General features: G+C 49.1%; 1 protein-coding gene across 2 annotated transcripts in view; it reads left to right on the forward strand.

Annotated features, from left to right (window-relative positions):
- Positions 1-16,970, forward strand: part of ERI1 (exoribonuclease 1) — a 91,481-nt gene that overhangs the window by 64,288 nt on the left and 10,223 nt on the right. For both annotated transcript variants that reach the window (XM_033916108.1, XM_033916118.1), the window contains exon 6: positions 7,712-7,826. In XM_033916108.1, the coding sequence (XP_033771999.1) occupies positions 7,712-7,826 (115 nt within the window). The remainder of the gene's footprint in view (positions 1-7,711; positions 7,827-16,970) is intronic.

The raw sequence follows: 16,970 nt of genomic DNA on the forward strand, positions 1-16,970 counted from the left end.
AGATTCTGGGTGGGGGATCTCCATCTCCAGTATCGTGTACTTCCCTTCGGCCTGGCGGCCTCTCCGAGGGTCTTCACGAAATGTCTGGTTGTAGTAGCTGCGGCCCTGCGCCTCCGTGGCCTGCAGGTGTTTCCCTACCTCGATGACTGGTTAATCAAAGCATCTTCTCATAACGAAGTCCTGCAAGCGACGGAACAGACAGACAATCTTGCTCCTTCAGAGTCTCGGATTCGAGGTGAACTTTCCCAAGTCCCATCTCTGTCCGTCCCAGTCTCTCGAGTTCATCAGAGCGGTCCTGGACACGGTGCGCCTCCGCTCCTTCTTGCCTCGGCCTCGTCAGGAGGCCCTTATCCGTTTGTGCCGTGTGGTGACCCATCTGCACTCAGCGCCGGCTCGGCTCATGATGGTCCTCCTGGGTCACATGGCCTCCACGGTTCACGTGACTCCTTTTGCCAAACTTTACCTCCGTATTCCTCAATGGACTCTGGCATCTCTCGACACATTGTCATGACTCCTTTGTTGAGGAAGTCTCTCCATTGATGGATGCTCTCTTCCAATCTTTCCAGAGGTTTTCTGTTCCATGCTCCTCCTCCGCAGAGGGTCCTCACGACTGACTCGTCGACCTATGTTGGGGGGGGGGATCATCTGGACGGTCTGCGTACCCAGGGTCTTTGGTCATGTGCCGACCGCCTTTGTCACATCAATCTTCTGGAGCTTCGAGCGATTTTCCTCGTTCTGAAAGCTTTTTGTCACCTACTTCGCGACCGAGTGGTGCTGGTTCGCATGGACAACCAGGTCGCTGAAAAGGATTAGGTCCCAATTCCTGCCCCATACTTTCTCTGCCATTTGGAAGACAGGTGCACCCCGGGACATATTGTAGAGGCAAGAAATGATCTCCAAAACATGTCCAAATTTATTGTCAGCTTCACACCTCTTTTATATTATTCATGAATCAGTGTTGTCAGCATGTGACGTAAACACAAACCATATATGGACACAGGTCACATGAAACTTTAAAAGAAATAACAAATTACATGGGTAAGGGTCGTCAGCATTTTTTCTATCTCAAGACTAAGTCCACAGAGGGTGCTGTGGTCAGCAGAGCTTTTTTCTTATCTATAGCTGTTTGCAAATACGGCTTATAAAAACAATTGAATTCACTTCACAACAAGTTAAGAACATATCTTTTCAAACATAAATGTCCTTGTACTCTCTTCAAAGAAGGAAAGACAAACAGGGTCTGGATTTACAGCTTTAAACAACAAATGCCTAAGGAAAATTACCAAGGTTCATGATATGTGTCCCTTCAGTCGCCATGTATTATATCAACAAGCATGGGGGCACGGGGTCCAGGTCCCTGTGCCAGGAGGCGATGCGGCTCTGGGATTGGGCCGTCCGCCGCAACATCTTCATTCGAGCTGTCTACATTCAGGGCTAGCGGAACTGTCTGGCAGACAGGTTGAGTCGTCTTCTTCAGCCTCACGAGTGGTCTCTCCACTCCGTCACCCTGCATCAGGTGTATGCTCATTGGGGGACTCTGGATATTGATCTGTTCGCATCCCTCCTCAATCACAAATTGCCCTGCTTCTGCTCCAGGGTTTACACCCCTCAGGATCGAGGCGGATGCCTTCCTTCTGGATTAGACAAACGAGTTCCTCCTGTATGCGTTCCCTCCTTTCCCTCTGATTCTGAAGTCTCTTGTCAGACTCAAGTCTTCACATACCACCATAATCCTGATAGCTCCTCGGTAGCCCCGACAACCTTGGTTATCCCTTTTGTTGCAACTCAGTTCCAGGGAGCCTCTTCTTCTGCCTGTTTTTCCTTCTCTGCTTACACAGAGTCGGGGTTCTCTTCTTCATCCCAACCTGGTTCCTCCAGACTTAATTCCATCTTTTCAGCCTGTCCTGGATGTCCTGGAAGCGTCTCGGAAGGAGTCCACTCGCCAATGTTACCATCAGAAATGGACCCGCTTTTCTTCCTGGTGTGCTACGTGACAGCTGGAGCCTCTCTCTGCTGTCCTGGATTATCTGTTACACTTGTCTGGCGCTGGACTCCGGTCCTCTTTGGTTCGAGTCCATCTTAGTGCCATTGCTGCTTTTCATCAGCTGATTGATGGGAAGCCTATCTCTGTTCATCCTGTGGTTTCCCGCTTCATGAAAGGACTTTCCCACGTTCATCCGACCCTTAAACCTCCTCCTGTGGTTTGAGATCTTAACGTGGTCCTTGCCTGATTGATGAAACCCCCGTTTGAGCCGCTAGCGCGGGCTCACTTGAAGTATCTTATTTGGAAGTTTGTGTTCCTTATTGCTCTCACTTCTGCCCGTCAGGTCAGTGAGCTTCAAGCCTTGGTTGCGGATCCACCTTTCACTGTCTTCCATCATGATAAGGTGGTTCTCCGTACCCATCCGAAGTTCTTGCCTAAGATTGTTTCTGATTTTCACATCAACCAATCCATTGTTCTTCCTGTGTTTTTTTCCGAAGCCCCATTCTCACCCTGGAGAAGTGGCTCTGCATTCTCTTGATTGTAAGTGTGCGCTGGCCTTCTATATGAAGCGCACCGCTCCTCAACGTACTGTTTCCCAGCTGTTCGTCTCTTTCGATCCCAATTGCTTGGGTCGCTCTGTTTCTAAGCGGACCATTTCTAACTGGTTGGCCGCTTGTATCTCTTTTTGTTACGCTCAGGCTGGTCTCTCCCGGGTCGAGTCACAGGCCACAAGGTCAGAGCGATGGCGGCGTCTATTGCTTTCCTCCGCTCGACTCCCATCGAGGAAATCTGTAAAGCTGCCACTTGGTCCTCGGTTCATAGGTTCACCTCGCATTACTGTCTGGATACTTTCGCCAGGCGTGATGGCCGCTTTGGCCAGTCTGTTTTGCAGCATCTGTTCTCCTAAATTGCCAACTTTCCCTCCATCCCATTATAGTTAGCTTGAAGGTCACCTACATGTTGAGAATATGCTCCCTGTTTGTCCTGGGATAAAGCACAGTTACTTACCGTAACAGGTGTTATCCAGGGACAGCAGGCAGATATTCTTGCAACCCACCCACCTCCCAGTGGTTGGCTTCTTTGCTTGCTATCTGAACTGAGGACACGCTAGGAGACGCATGCCCTAGGAAGGGCGGGAGGGGCTCGCGCGCATGCGTGGGCCAATCGCAAGCTTGAAGGTCTTCGAGCAAGTCTGCTTACGAAAACGTCCCTAGGGGGCTCCGTTGATGACGTCACCCACATGTTGAGAATATCTGCCTGCTGTCCCTGGATAACACCTGTTACGGTAAGTAACTGCTTTTTCTCCCAACTAGCATTCCTGTGTTCTTATGAGTCTTGAACGAGTAGGTTATTCATCTCTACTTGCAAGTTTGTATAGAAGTACGTAGTCTACATTTTTGCAGGTTCATCTCCTTGACTCACTTGGCTGTGTTCTATATCCTTCTACACATGAGTTGAGAAAGTATCTTTACATTTGTTCTGCATTTGATTTATTATTTTGGGGTTTTTACCCAAATATTTGAGGCTTCTCTGTACTCCCGAGGTCTCTGGTATTCCTGAGGTAGCTCTGCCTGGGAGAGGACAAACTCTGCGGTGGGTTCTGTAGCTGGAAGGTGGGTCAATCCTTTTACAGGGAACCTGCTTGGTAGGCCTGCAATAACACTTAAAGCTGCTTGAGTTTCTGGTCCCCTCAGAGCTAGGCTTGCCTCTGATTCATTAGGCACTGGAGCACAGGCTGTTTGACCCCGTGATAGTCCAGAAGCCTTTAGCAGATGCTGGCTGTGATCCCTCCTTCCCCCTCCTCCCCTCACCAAAGACATATGAGGAGCTGTGGGGGGTTCATGCTCACTGGGTTTGACTAAAAGCAGCCCAAGAAGCTTTTGAAGAAAGTTACCTACTTGTCTGAGGCAGAAATCTTCATTGTTCCGCTGCAGTTCAAGCTGATGCAGGCACAGTTCTGTGAGAACAAACTATTACTCTCCAGTGTTCTCCCCAGAAATTTTTTCCAGCCGGGTGGCATGAAAAAGTAGCCGGGTGGAGTGGGATGGGGAAAATTAACCCCCTCTTTTACTAAGGTGCGCTAGCATTTTTACCACGCGCAAACCCTCGTGCTAAGTGGGAAAACTAAAGCCAGCTCAATGCTGGCGTTAGCGTCTAGTGCACATGGCAATTCTGCGCGCGCTAAGCACACGCTAAAATCACTATCGCAACTTAATAAAAGGAGCCCTAAATGTGTACTATTTTTTATTAGTTTATTATTATTTTCCCATCCTCAATATGACTTCCTTTTTTTAAGGTTTGACACTTGTGCCAGAATATTTTTACTAAATTTAAGAAGTACTCAATTCTAGAAGGGAATAATTAGATATTTGCCCTCTTTCAAATGGTATAGAGGTTTAAAAAAGGGGAAGGCGTTAATGAAGTCATTAGGTTCAATCTAGCCATTTATTTCTGCATGAATTTAAACAACTAAAAAAAAAAAGATAAATATAGCTCATCCAGTCATACAAGAAATGGCTCTAGAGCAGGGGTGCCCACACTTTTTTGGCTTGCGAGCTACTTTTAAAGTGACCAAGTCAAAATGAGAGGGGGAATCGGCGATGAACTGGTATCAAACAGGTGGTGACCACGCTTTAAGCAGCGAGGTTGCAAAGGACAGTGTGGAAGAGAGTGCGAGGTCCGATTTGTTCAGTGTCCTGTCCTGCACCATAGGCATCCTGCGCTGCAGTGAAGTTTCCAAGGAAGGGAAGGGGAGGCTTCCCTTGTGCCGTGACTTTTTTGCCTCATTAGGCATAGGTCAGCGACAGAGGGAAGCTTACAACTTGCTTCGGGCCTTCCTCGTTGCCGAGTCCTGCCTTCGCAGAAACAGAAAGTAGGCAGGATCCGGCAGTGAGGAAGGCCCGAAGCAAGTTGTAAGCTTCTATCCGTCGTTGACCAGTCTCCTGCCTTAGCCCGTAACGAACTCATGCTTCAGGGCTCTAAGGTGTGTGTGCTGGCTTCCCTTCTATTCTCCCCCCCTCCGGACGTAACTTCCGATTTCAGAGGGAAGAGAATGGAAGCCGGCGCACATGCCTTAGAGCCCCGAAGCATGAGTTTGCATCTCCAAGCCGGTGAGAGATGGTTTTTTGGGGGGATTTTTTAATGTTGAGCGGCAGCAGCAGCAGGATTCCCGATAGATGACATCCGAGCGGTCACCTAAATTAGCCGGGTGGACCGCCCGGCTAAAAAGCCCTGGGGAGAACACTGCTCTCTATGGGAGACATCTGGGGAGGGGGGAGTTCAGAAATTGAACTTCTGAGTGTTTCTGGGGCTTATGTTAGGGTTCCCCAACTTCAGAAACCCCCTTCCTGAATTTTTGGAACATTAATATAGCTCTTCTAGGTCATTTTTTGGAGCCAAAATGCTGTTGCAACAGCCATTTTGGATATCCCTATTTTATTTTAAAAGCCTCTACCTCAAAACACCTAGATTTTGATTTAAATTGGTTAGTATGGATTCCTCAAGCTTATTGACCCCTGATGTCAGATTTGCTCTGGATGGCTGGCTGAGGAACATCCGTGTGCCACGTACTGTGGGACAAGGATCCTGGCTAGGCCTAGTGGCTCTGCTGAATCCTAGTCCTGGAGTTAAAATAAAGGTAGTGGAACACAGATTCTTTAATGTCTCCCAGAAATTGCACACTAAAATGTCCAGGTTATTCAAACAAAACACTTTTAATGGAACATCAAAAGTTTCAAACAAAAATGTCAGAATTTGGCACGAGTGAAAACAAAACTTCCAAGAATTCTCTTTACTTCTTTTACCAAACAAATAAGTCCTACTCCTAGCACCAGCCGTGCTTCCAGAGTCAGTCCAAACTAATAACAGCAAAATCTTCAGTTTAGCCTTCTGGCCACATTCAGGGTATGACAGAACAGTCCGTGCATCAAGTAATAGCTTTTGAGTATAAGGGTCTCTTGGGTACTGGCTCTAATGGTGTCCCGGTTCATAGACAAAACCGCTGAAGACAAAGGCGCACGCCGACAACTGAACGCAAGATGGAAGCGCGCGCTGAAGAAAAAGTGTTTTTAGGGGCTCCAACAGGGGGTTTTGTTGGGGAACCCCCCCCCCACACTTTACTTAATACAGATCGCGGCGGCGTTGTGGGGGGTTTGGGGGGTTGTAACCGCCCTCATTATACTGGAAACTTAACTGTTTCCCTGTTTTTTAGGGAAAAAGTGAAGTTTTCAGTAAAATGTGGGTTCCCCCCCACACCCCCTGTCAGAGCCCTTTAAAACAGTCATTTTCTTCAGTGCATGCTTCCGCGTTGTGCTCAGTTGTCTGCGCGCGCTTTTGTCCCAGCGCGCTTTTGACCTGACACCTTGTGTCCCTGTTAGGTTGAGCAAAAATCCCCAACAGTATGAGAGCAGAGAAGCCTGTTCTCCACAGGTGTTACCACTCTCCCCAACAGGCAAGTTTTGGTGTAACTTCTGCAGCTTCCAGCACAAAGTCAGTGCAGTGCACAAACTGCTCTCAAAACATAAATTTAAAAAAAAACTCTTCAAAAGAAAAAGGAAACCCCGGGCTTATCAGCCTACTCACATTCCATGGGGTGCTCTTCCCTTTGGGGCAAAACATAGTTCTCCAGCCATTCCATGTCACAAACCTCGGGCTGGACTTCAGGTTCCTCCATTTCCCAATCCTTGGGAGAACCTTCTTGTGCTGGCCATGGGTTAGCTGCCAGAGCTGGCTTCCTCCTCAGCTTGACTTCAGCTTCCAGTCCCAGCTGTCTCTCCTCACCATCTGACGAGGAAAGCTCAGAAAAAGGGAGCCTCGGCAACAGGCCACGCCCCCCCTAGCAGGGTTAGCAAAATTCTTAAAGAGCCCTGTCCTTTCAGTCACTGCCTGAGCTCTGGGAACTTTTAAAGGGGCAGGCTCATTCCTAAAGCTGTGCACAGGATTTTTACTATATACAGGATGTTTCCTAAACCTGGACACAGGATCTTTAGTGGGGCTTACAGGGACTTTCTCCTTGGATTTGGTAGGACTAGCCAGATCCCTGTCACAGTACCCTGTTCTTAAATCTTTGAAATCTGATCCAGCTGTGGTCAGTAATTACAGGCCCAACTCTATCCTTCCCTTCCTTACTAAAGGTAATCCTCCTGCCGGGGAACGTTGCAGGAGATTGCGACAGCTTTGGGCAGGAGGGATTGGGCATCCCTCCTGTGGTGATCATTGGGGGGGGGGGGGGGGGGGACGGTTCCATGATTCTCTAATCGGTGCTTATGACAGACACCAGTTAGAGAATCGTGATTTTAGGTGAAGGGCTGGTCCCTCCCACGCCTATAAGGTCTTGTTTTAGGTGTTTGGGACTTAGGCAATTTTTTTTTTTCGGGACTAGAGCTTAAAGGTAGACATAGTGGCAGTCTGGTCAATTAAACACCTGAATGTACAGGTAGGCCATTCTTGGAAAAAAATACATTTTGGATGTTTTTTTGAGAATGGACATTTCCCTGCTGCTTACTTTGGACGTTTAAAGCCTTAGGCCAAAAAGGTAGTTTTTTTATTATGCCCCTCCACATATACAAATTTTTGAGTTTAGTTGAATTCAGAAAACAAATCCAACTAATGCTCCCAAGTTGAGCTTAAAGACAGCTGATTTGTAATTGATTCTTGCTCCCAGTAGAAGGTTTTTGAATGCTCCTTTCTCCTTTGTTCATGTTTCCTTTTAATTCTTCCTTTTCTCAGATCCTGGGACATGAGTAAGTTCCTGAATATACAATGTCGCGTTAGCTGTATCAAGTATCCTCGCTTTGCAAAAAAGTGGATCAACATTCGCAAATCCTATGGGAACTTTTACAAGGTCTGTTTGCAGTTGCTGCTTCTAGATAACTTTAGAGCTAAGGTGTAATTAAGTCCAGTTATAAAAAAAAAGATTACATTTGTTCCTTTGAAGTAATTCTTATAGATTTTTCCTTTAAATGATTTTTATTCATAGTCAGATACTGTGAATGGTTCCCCCATGTTGTCTTCCTGTGTCACTAGTTTGCTTCCTTCACAGTAAGCAACTTGTTTGCTTGGATGTTTAGGAGACTAAATATGATGGGCTCCAGAAGCCATTTGCCAAGGCTCAGATTATTTTGATTTATTTTTACTTATAGGCATATATAACAAATACAAGAAGAAGAAAAAAAACCCTCTAGTTTTGAAAAAAGACTAATTACACACACATACTAATTTTTAACCCCATGTGCAAAACAGAAAAGCTTTACTTTTACTTAGGGCTCCTTTTACAAAGGCGCGCTAGCAGGGTTAACGCGCGTGACTTTTCATCACGCGCTAACCCCCGCGCTGACCACAAACTTCCGCCTGCTCAAGAGGAGGCGGTAGCGGCTAGTGTGTCCGGCAGTTTAGCGCGTGCTATTTATTACACGTGTTAAACCGCTAGCGCGGCTATGTAAAAGGAGCCCTTAGTCTACAAAATTTAGAAGGGGACTAGGCTCAATTCAAGGCACTATATAAAGTCCCATAAGAAAGATGAAAGCTAACTCCAGCAATTTACTATTTATGGATTGGATATAACAGGCATTGGTAATATTGGTACAAGTGATCGAACAATTTTAGAATTCAGAAACAAATTGAGCAGTCCCAACCACCTTATTGCAGATCATACCATCAACAGTTTTTTCAGCAGTACTATCCTTATTCCAGGTCGATGCCTCTAGGGTCCCAAGCGTTGATGTTTTCACAAAAACAATGTCCAAGGGAACATAAACAACCATCAATTACCCAACTTCCTCCACTTAAGCAGACTCCTACTTTTTGACCCGCTACCAGTGGTTGGCGGGGGGGGGGGGAGGGAGGGCGGCTAGCCAGTTTTTTCCCAGCATGGTCAATCATCACAACAGATTTTGGGGTTCTCAAGATAATTTCCCAAGGGTATTCCCTCAACTTTCTGTCAACCCATCCTCATTCTCATCTCCTACCTACATCCAGTGTTTCGCATCAACATATTCCACAATTAACAAAGGAGATTTCCCTATTATTCCAAAACAGGTGTGCTCTGGGGTAGCATGAAATAATACCTTGTGTCCAAAAATGCATTCCCTCCCCCACCTCAGCATCTCTTTCCTTCTCTTCCTCCATCCTCTCTCCCAAGTTCATGCCTTGTGTCCAAAAACGCACTCCCTCCCCCCTTTTGTGTTCCGCGTTTGCCTCCCATGTTCGACCTCTTTCTGTCTCGCATTTGCCTCCCACGTTCGTGTCCAGCTCTCATCTGCCAGCAACCTTATCAGCAACTTTCTCATCCAAATGGAGCTCTGAGAACTTCTATTTCCTGCCTGCCCTGCAGGCAGGAAATAGCCGACCGGAAGTCTTCCCCGATGTCAGCACTGACGTCGGAGGGAGGACTTTGTGCCATTCTGATGTCGCCCTCACTTTCTGTCATGCTGAAAAATCTGCCAGCTTTGGCAGTGATTCAGTAACGTTGCCTGCGGTTCCCCTTCCTGCTTTTTGTCTGCCGTGGTCCACCCGGGCGGAAACAGGAAGTTACGTCATTGAAGACAGACCATGGCATACGGAAAGCAGGAAGGGGAGCCGTAGGCAACGTTGCTGAATTACTGCCGAGGCTGGCATATTTTTCACTGTGACAGAAGATGAGGGTGACATTGGACTGGCGCAGAGAGAAGGGGGAGGACATGCTGGGCTGAGGAAGTCGCCTGGACTAACTGAGTTTTTGTTGGGGTTTTTTAAGTACGAAGGGGGAGGGTATTAAAAGCAAGGCTAGATTGGGCATGGAGGGAGAGCTTATGGGGCCAGAAACAGAGGATAGAGAGAGAGATGGTAGGCAATGGTCTGAAGGGAGAGAAGTTGGATTCGGGGTGGTATGGAGGCAGAGGGAAATAGATACTTGAAGGGAGAACTGTTGGGAAGAAATAGGGAGAAATGGTGGACCTGGGAGAGGGAGGCAGGTAGGGGGGAGAGATGGGAGGGGGGCAGTTGGGAAGTGTAAGGGAGAGAAGTTGGATCTGGGGATGGAAGGAAGGGAGAAATGTTAGGCCTGGGGGTGGAAGGGAGAGAGAGAGAGAGATGCAGCATCTTTTTTTTTCCTTCCATTTCATTGTTCAGCATCAAGGGGAGTTGGTGGGAAGAAGAACAACAGAAAAGTAAGGGAGCAAAATGCTGGTCCATGGGGAGAGAGGAGGAGAGATGTGGTAATGGAGAATAGATAGAAGGAAATAGGAGGCTAGAAAAGGAGTGAGATGGGAAAATGGAGAGCTAAAGACTGTGAGAAGATGGAGAATTCAGAGGTAGCTGAAAATTTAAAAAGAAGAAGGGTGAGAAAGAGGGCAAAATTTGAGTCGACAGAGGCAAAAAAAGAAAAGGTTAAGAAAACTGAATGGGAAAATTCAATACGTTGGAGGCAGTCATAAAGAGGGAATGGAACAAGAAAGAAGAGGAGAAAAAATGGATAGCAGACACTGGAAAGAGAATTAGTAGAAGATAGACAAAAAGCAGAAAGAGAAACTGGGACCAAGATGATGGAGAAAACAAAATGGCCAGACAACAAAATGGTAGAAAAAATAATTTTATTTTCTATTTTGTGATCACAATATGTCAGAGCTGGTGTTAAGACAGCAAGCGTGAACTAGGACCTAAAGGACAGAGGAAAAGTCTTTTTTATTTATTTTTGTTTACACCACAGAGCTGGCATAGGTAACCCTATACTTCTAAGACTATGGCCCTTTTCTATTAAACTGCACTAGCAGTTTTTAGTGCGGTGAGCCATGCTGATGGCCTGTGCTGCTCCTGACGCTCATAGAATTCCTATGAGCAGCACAGGTCATTCAATGCGGCTCTCTGTGCCACAAATTGCTAGCGTAGTTTAATAGAAGAGGGGGTAAGTATCTTAATAAAAAATTTGGGCCGCAACTTAGCCTCTGTTTTATATTTCGGCCCCTTATGTGATTGAGTTTGACACCCCTGTTCTAGACAGAAGAGTTATTTCCCTTTAGTTACATGGTTGCAGAAGGAATCCACTCCAAATTTTTCACTCTGCCTCTATAGTACTTCACTGATCAGTTTAGGGCGCTCTACATTTTTTTCCTGTTGCACGCATGGATGCAGTTGTGTGTGTTCTACTCTTCCCATTTTACTGTTTTAATTCCATGTAATTTAGTGCTTGGAGCAATTTTAAAGCTCTGCCTGCTTGAGAATTCAGACTTCAGTCTGTAGCTGACCTGTTGGCCAGCCTACATAGTTTTCTCCAGAGCTCAAGGCTGTCCCTGAGGTGGTCTCATCTCCTGTTAATCAGGGGTTGAGCACAGGCTGTTAGGCACCCTTAGGAGGCTCAACGGTGTCTCTCAGGTTGCATTGTCACGCCCATTCCGGTGCGCATCCGATGGTCTGCGAGAGTGGAGGTGTAGTCAGACGTTGGAGTCTGACTGGCAGCCCAACTATCAGCTTTGTAGGAACATTCCCAGCTTTGTGGCAGTGATTAATTCTCCTCCAGCTACTATGTGAGAGCTGAATGCAGACTTCTAGCACTTCTAACTGATTCTGTCAGGTCACAGTGAGTACACAGGATGACACCCTGTGAGAGATATCAGGGGAGGTGTGAAAAGTGGGGTTTTAAGTGCTTCTGATTGTTCCCCCTCCTGAAAAATCCTTTATCCCAGGACAAGCAGGCAGCATATTCTCTACACGTGGGTGACATCATCGACGGAGCCCCCTAGTGGATGTTTTCACATGCAGACTTGCTTGAAGACCTTCAAGCTTGCGATTGGCCCGTGCATGCGCGCGTGCCCCTCCCGCCCAGTCTAGGGCATGAATCTCCTCAGCATGGCCTCAGTTCTCTGTTTTCCGCGAAGCCAGAAGCACTGCTCCCATGCTTTGCGCGATATCGTTGTCCCTCTTGCACCGCGGCTTGTTTGGTTAGTTTCAGTTGAGTCGCTGTGCCCGCGTCTTTGTTTTCCTTTCTTTTTCATTTTTTCAGTTCGTATATTTTTGACCGGGTTCCCGGTCATACTCTGGCCGCCTGGCCTCGCGGGGCCGCGGCCGTATTTTCTTCTTATGTCCCGGCCTTGTTCCGGGTTTAAAAACTGTACTAAGTGCAACCGGGTTATCTCCATCATCGACCCTCATCGTTGGTGTGTGGAGTGCCTGGGTGCAGAGCACCGCGCTGAGTCGTGTCCCTGTTGTGCGACTTTGCAACCGCGGGCTCTTCGTAGGAGGGTGGCCAAGATTCTTCAACTCTTTGGCCCCATGCATCCTGCAGGACAGGCCTCGAGCTCGGCCTCGGCGCCCTCTTTGGGTGCCTCGGCCTCGAAGTCCCCGTCGACCTCGGCTCCTCCTGCTACTGCGGCCTCAGGTAAGTCTCCTCTTTCCTCCTCAGGTGTGCCGACAAAGAAGCCTACCTCGGAGTCTCATGTCAGTGCCGCCTTGTCTGCGTCTTCGAGACATCACTCTAAGCGTGCCTCCTCACATAGGGAATACTCTTCCTTGAGGTTGACCCCGAAGGAGCGCACTGCTGCACCTAAGATCCAACCACCATTGGTCTCGGTGCCTATGTTCGAGGACATGCTTAAGGCTATACTTACCACGTAGCTTTCCTCGGTGGTGAACCATCTGGTCCCGACTTCGACGCCTCTGACTTCGGTCTCGACCCAGTCTCGGTCTAAACCAGCCTGGGCGTCCCCTTGTATCTCGAGGCCATGCCTGCAAGACTCGCCGGGCTCTCTCGAGTGATTTTTCATCCCCCGAGTCACCTCAGACTTTTCGGGGGTCCAGGCCAGGGGCCCGTTTTTCCCCCACTACTATGTCGCGGCTTGCCCCTCCTAAAAAACCCCAGTCTTCTCTGCCCCTTCGGGACAGGTCTCCGAACGCGAAACCTTCCAGGCACATGCTTGTCCTCGAGTTGGACTCTAGTGTGTGTTCCCCATCGAGGCGGCTGCCAGCCTCTAAGGGGTCTTCTTCGAAACTGGTGGAGGAATTTTCCTTTGCCCCGTCTTCTACGAGGCTTCGCCAGCTGTTTCCTCGGACCCCGGGGTCTTCCCTGGAACATCTTGCATGGGGTCGTTCCTTGACGCCCCTAAGACACTTTAGTCGAGCCTCTTTGGTCTCCCATTCGTGGGACTCTAAGGCCCCGGCTTACTATTCGAGGGAAATTTCTCCCTCTTTCTCGGCTGCCCCCAGATCTTGCTTGGGGTCTCCTCAGGATGTCTCTTCTTCTCGAAACTCCTCCTTTACTCGTTTCATCTCTGACATGGGTAGGGCCTTGAACATGGACCTCCAGTCTGAGTCCAGTTATACCTGGCGGAAATGGGTGTTGATGATCAGCCCCGTGAGGCGCTAAGATTACCATTGCACCAGATTCTCCGTCAGACTTTTCTACGGAACCTGGAGATCCCCATATGCAGTCACACCCATTCCCTCCAAGTTGGAGCCCCGTTACCGGACGATTCCGGTTAAGGGGTTTGAAAGTTCTCAGCTTTCTCACCAATCCTTGGTGGTTGAGTCTTCCTTGAAGAAGTCTAACCTCTCGAAGGTTTACGCTGCTGTCCCTCTGGGCAGAGAGGGCCGTACGATGGACAAATTTGGTCGCCGTCTTTATCAAAACTCAATGATGGTGAATCGTGTCCTTAACTATAATTTTATCTTCACGTCCTACCTCCGGTTTTGTGTGGATGCCCTCCACTCGTTCCGGGAAGCTGTGCCGGATTCTCGGCGTCAGGAATTTAGTCTCCTCTCCCAGCTCCGCCTTTATATGTTTCAGGCGACCTATGACACCTTCGAGTTGTCAACGAGGGTCACGGCCTTTGCGATCGCCATGTGTCGCCTCGCTTGGCTCCGGATTGTGGTTATGGATCCGAATCTACAGGATCGTCTTGCCAATCTCCCGTGTGTGGGTCATGAGCTCTTCGATGATTCCATTGAAGCGGCCACCAAGCGCCTCTCAGACCACGAACGGTCCTTCGCCTCCCTGGTGAAACTTAAACCGAAGGCCCCTCTGGCTCGGCAATACAAAATTCCTCTCCGGAGGTACCCACAGAAATCTACTCCTGCCTTCTCTCGGCCTCCTTCGAAGCGGCCACTGTAACAGCTGCAGCATCAAACTAAGGCCCAGCCGCCTGCTCCGGCGAAGACTGGGCCGTCTTTTTGACAATTCCGGTCCAAGCCTTTGGGCTTCCTTCCTCCTGGAGCCTTCCCCCCTTCCCATCGGGGGTTGTCTCCATCATTTCTATGCCCTAGTGGGAAAGTCTTACCACCGACAGTTGGGTGCTTTCTATCATCCGAGAAGGATACTCTCTTCCCTTCAGTCACATACCCCCGGACCTGCCTCCAAGAGAGTTTCCTTCTGCTCGGCTTCAGCTGCCTCTCCTTCTGCAGGAAGCTCAGGCCCTTCTTTGCCTTCAGGCGGTCGAGGAGGTTCCTCCGGACCAGTGGAACACCGGATTTTATTCCCGGTACTTTCTGGTACCCAAGAAGATGGGGGATCTGCATCCAATCCTGGACCTCTGTGCTCTGAACAAGTTTCTGGTCAGGGAACGGTTCAGAATGCTCACCCTTTCTACGTTGTATCCCCTCTTGAACAAGGGGGACTGGCTGTGCTGGACCTCAAAGAGGTGTACACACACATTCTGATACACCCGGCCTCTCGCCGGTATCTGAGATTCTGGGTGGGGGGATCTCCATCTCTAGTATTGTGTTCTTCCCTTCGGCCTGGCAGCCTCGCCAAGGGTCTTCACGAAATGTCTAGTTGTGGTTGCTGCGGCCCTGCGTCTCCGCGGCCTGCAGGTGTTTCCCTACCTCGACGACTGGTTGATCAAGGCGTCCTCTCGCCATGAAGTGCTACGATCGACGAATCAAACCATCTTGCTCTTTCAGAGCCTCAGCTTCGAGGTGAACTTTCCCAAGTCTCACCTCTGCCCGTCCCAGTCTCTGGAATTTATCGGCTCGTCATGGCTCGTCTCCGCTCCTTCTTGCCTCGGTCACGGCAGAAGGCCCTTGTTCACTTATGCCGGAGGGTTGCCCATTTGTCCTCGGCCACGGCTCGGCTCATGATGGTCCTCCTAGGTCACATGGCCTCCACAGTTCACGTGACTCTTTTTGCCAAACTAGCGTCCCAATGGAACCAGGATCGGGATCCTGTCTCTCGACTCATTGTCGTGACTCCTTTGCTGAAGCAGTCTCTCTGTTGGTGGATGCTCTCTTCCAATCTTTCCAGAGGTTTTCTGTTTCATGCTCCTCCTCCGCAGAAGGTCATCACGACCTATGCTTGGGGGGCTCATCTGGATGGTCTTTGTACTCAGGGTCTTTGGTCCAGTGCCGACCGCCTTTGTCACATCAATCTACTGGAGCTTCGAGCGATTTTCCTCGCCCTGAAAGCTTTTTGTCACCTGCTTCGCGACTGAGTGGTGCTGGTCCGCACGGACAACCAGGTCGCCATGTATTATATCAGCAAACGGGGGACTGAGGTCCCGGTCCCTCTGCCTGGAGGCGATGCGGCTCTGGGGATTGTGCCATCTGCTGCAACATATTCCTTCGATCGGTCTACATTCAGGGCCAGCACAATTGTCTGGCGGACAAGTTGAGTTGTCTTCTGCAGCCTCACGAGTGATCCATCCATTCCATGACCCTGCGTCAGGTGTTTGCTCGTTGGGGGACTCCGGACGTCGATCTGTTCGCATCCCCCCTCAATCACAAGTTGCCCCACTTCTGCTCCAGGGTTTACACCCGTCTCAGACTCGAGGCGGATGCTTTCCTGCTGGATTGGACGAACCTCTTTCTGTATGCGTTCCCTCCATTCCCTCTGATTCTGAAAACTCTCGTCAGACTCAAGTCCTCGTGTGCCACCATGATTCTGATAGCTCCTCGGTGGCCACGGCAGCCATGGTTCTCCCTTCTTATGCAACTCAGTTCCAGGGAGCCTCTTCTTCTGCCTGTTTTTCCTTCTCTGCTTACACAGAGTCGAGGTTCTCTTCTTCTACAGTCTCTGCACTTGATGGCTTGGTTCCTCGAGACTTAATGCCCTCATTCCAGTTCTCACAACTGGAGGCGTCTCGGAAGGAGTCCACTCGCCAATGTTACCATCAGAAGTAGACTCGCTTTGCTTCCTGGTGTGGTACTCGACAGCAGGAGCCGCTGTCTGCCCCCTTATCTGCTGTCCTGGATTATCTTTTACACTTGTCTGGCGCTGGACTCAAGACCTCTTCAGTTCGAGTCCACCTCAGTGTCATTGCTGCTTTTCACCAGCCAATTGACGGGAAGCCTATCTCTGTTCATCCTGTGGTTTCCCACTTCATGGAAGGCCTTTTCCACGTTCATCCGCCCCTTAAACCTCCTCCTGTGGTTTGGGATCTTAAAGTGGTCCTTGCTCAATTGATGAAACCCCCATTTGAACTACTTGCGCGGGCTCACTTGAAGTTTCTTACTTGGAAGGTTGTGTTTCTTATTGCTCTCACTTCTGCCCATCGGGTCAGTGAGCTTCAAGCCTTGGTTGCGGATCCACCTTTCACTGTCTTCCATCATGATAAGGTGGTTCTCCGTACCCATCCTAAGTTCTTGCCTAAGGTTGTTTCTGAGTTTCATATCAACCAATCCATCGTTCTTCCAGTGTTTTATTCGAAGCCCCATTCTCACCCTGGAGAAGTGACTCTGCATTCTCTTGATTGTAAGCATGCGTTGGCCTTCTACTTGAAGCGCACCGCTCCTCATCGTTCTGCTCCCCAGCTGTTCCTCTCTTTCGATCCTAATCGCTTGGGTCGCTCTGTTTCTAAGTGGACCATTTCTAACTGGTTGGCCGCTTGTATCTCTTTGTTATGCTCAGGCTGGTCTCTCCCTGCCGGGTCGAGTCACACTCCACAAGGTCAGAGTGATGGCAGCGTCTGTTGCTTTCCTCTGCTCGACTCTGATTGAGGAAATCTGTAAGGCTGCCACTTGGTCCTCAGTTCATACGTTTACCTCGCAGTACTGTCTGGAAGCTTTTTCAGGCGTGATGGCCATTTCG

Source organism: Geotrypetes seraphini, chromosome 1 (genome assembly GCF_902459505.1).
Source record: "Geotrypetes seraphini chromosome 1, aGeoSer1.1, whole genome shotgun sequence".
NCBI classification, from domain to species: Eukaryota; Metazoa; Chordata; class Amphibia; order Gymnophiona; family Dermophiidae; genus Geotrypetes; species Geotrypetes seraphini.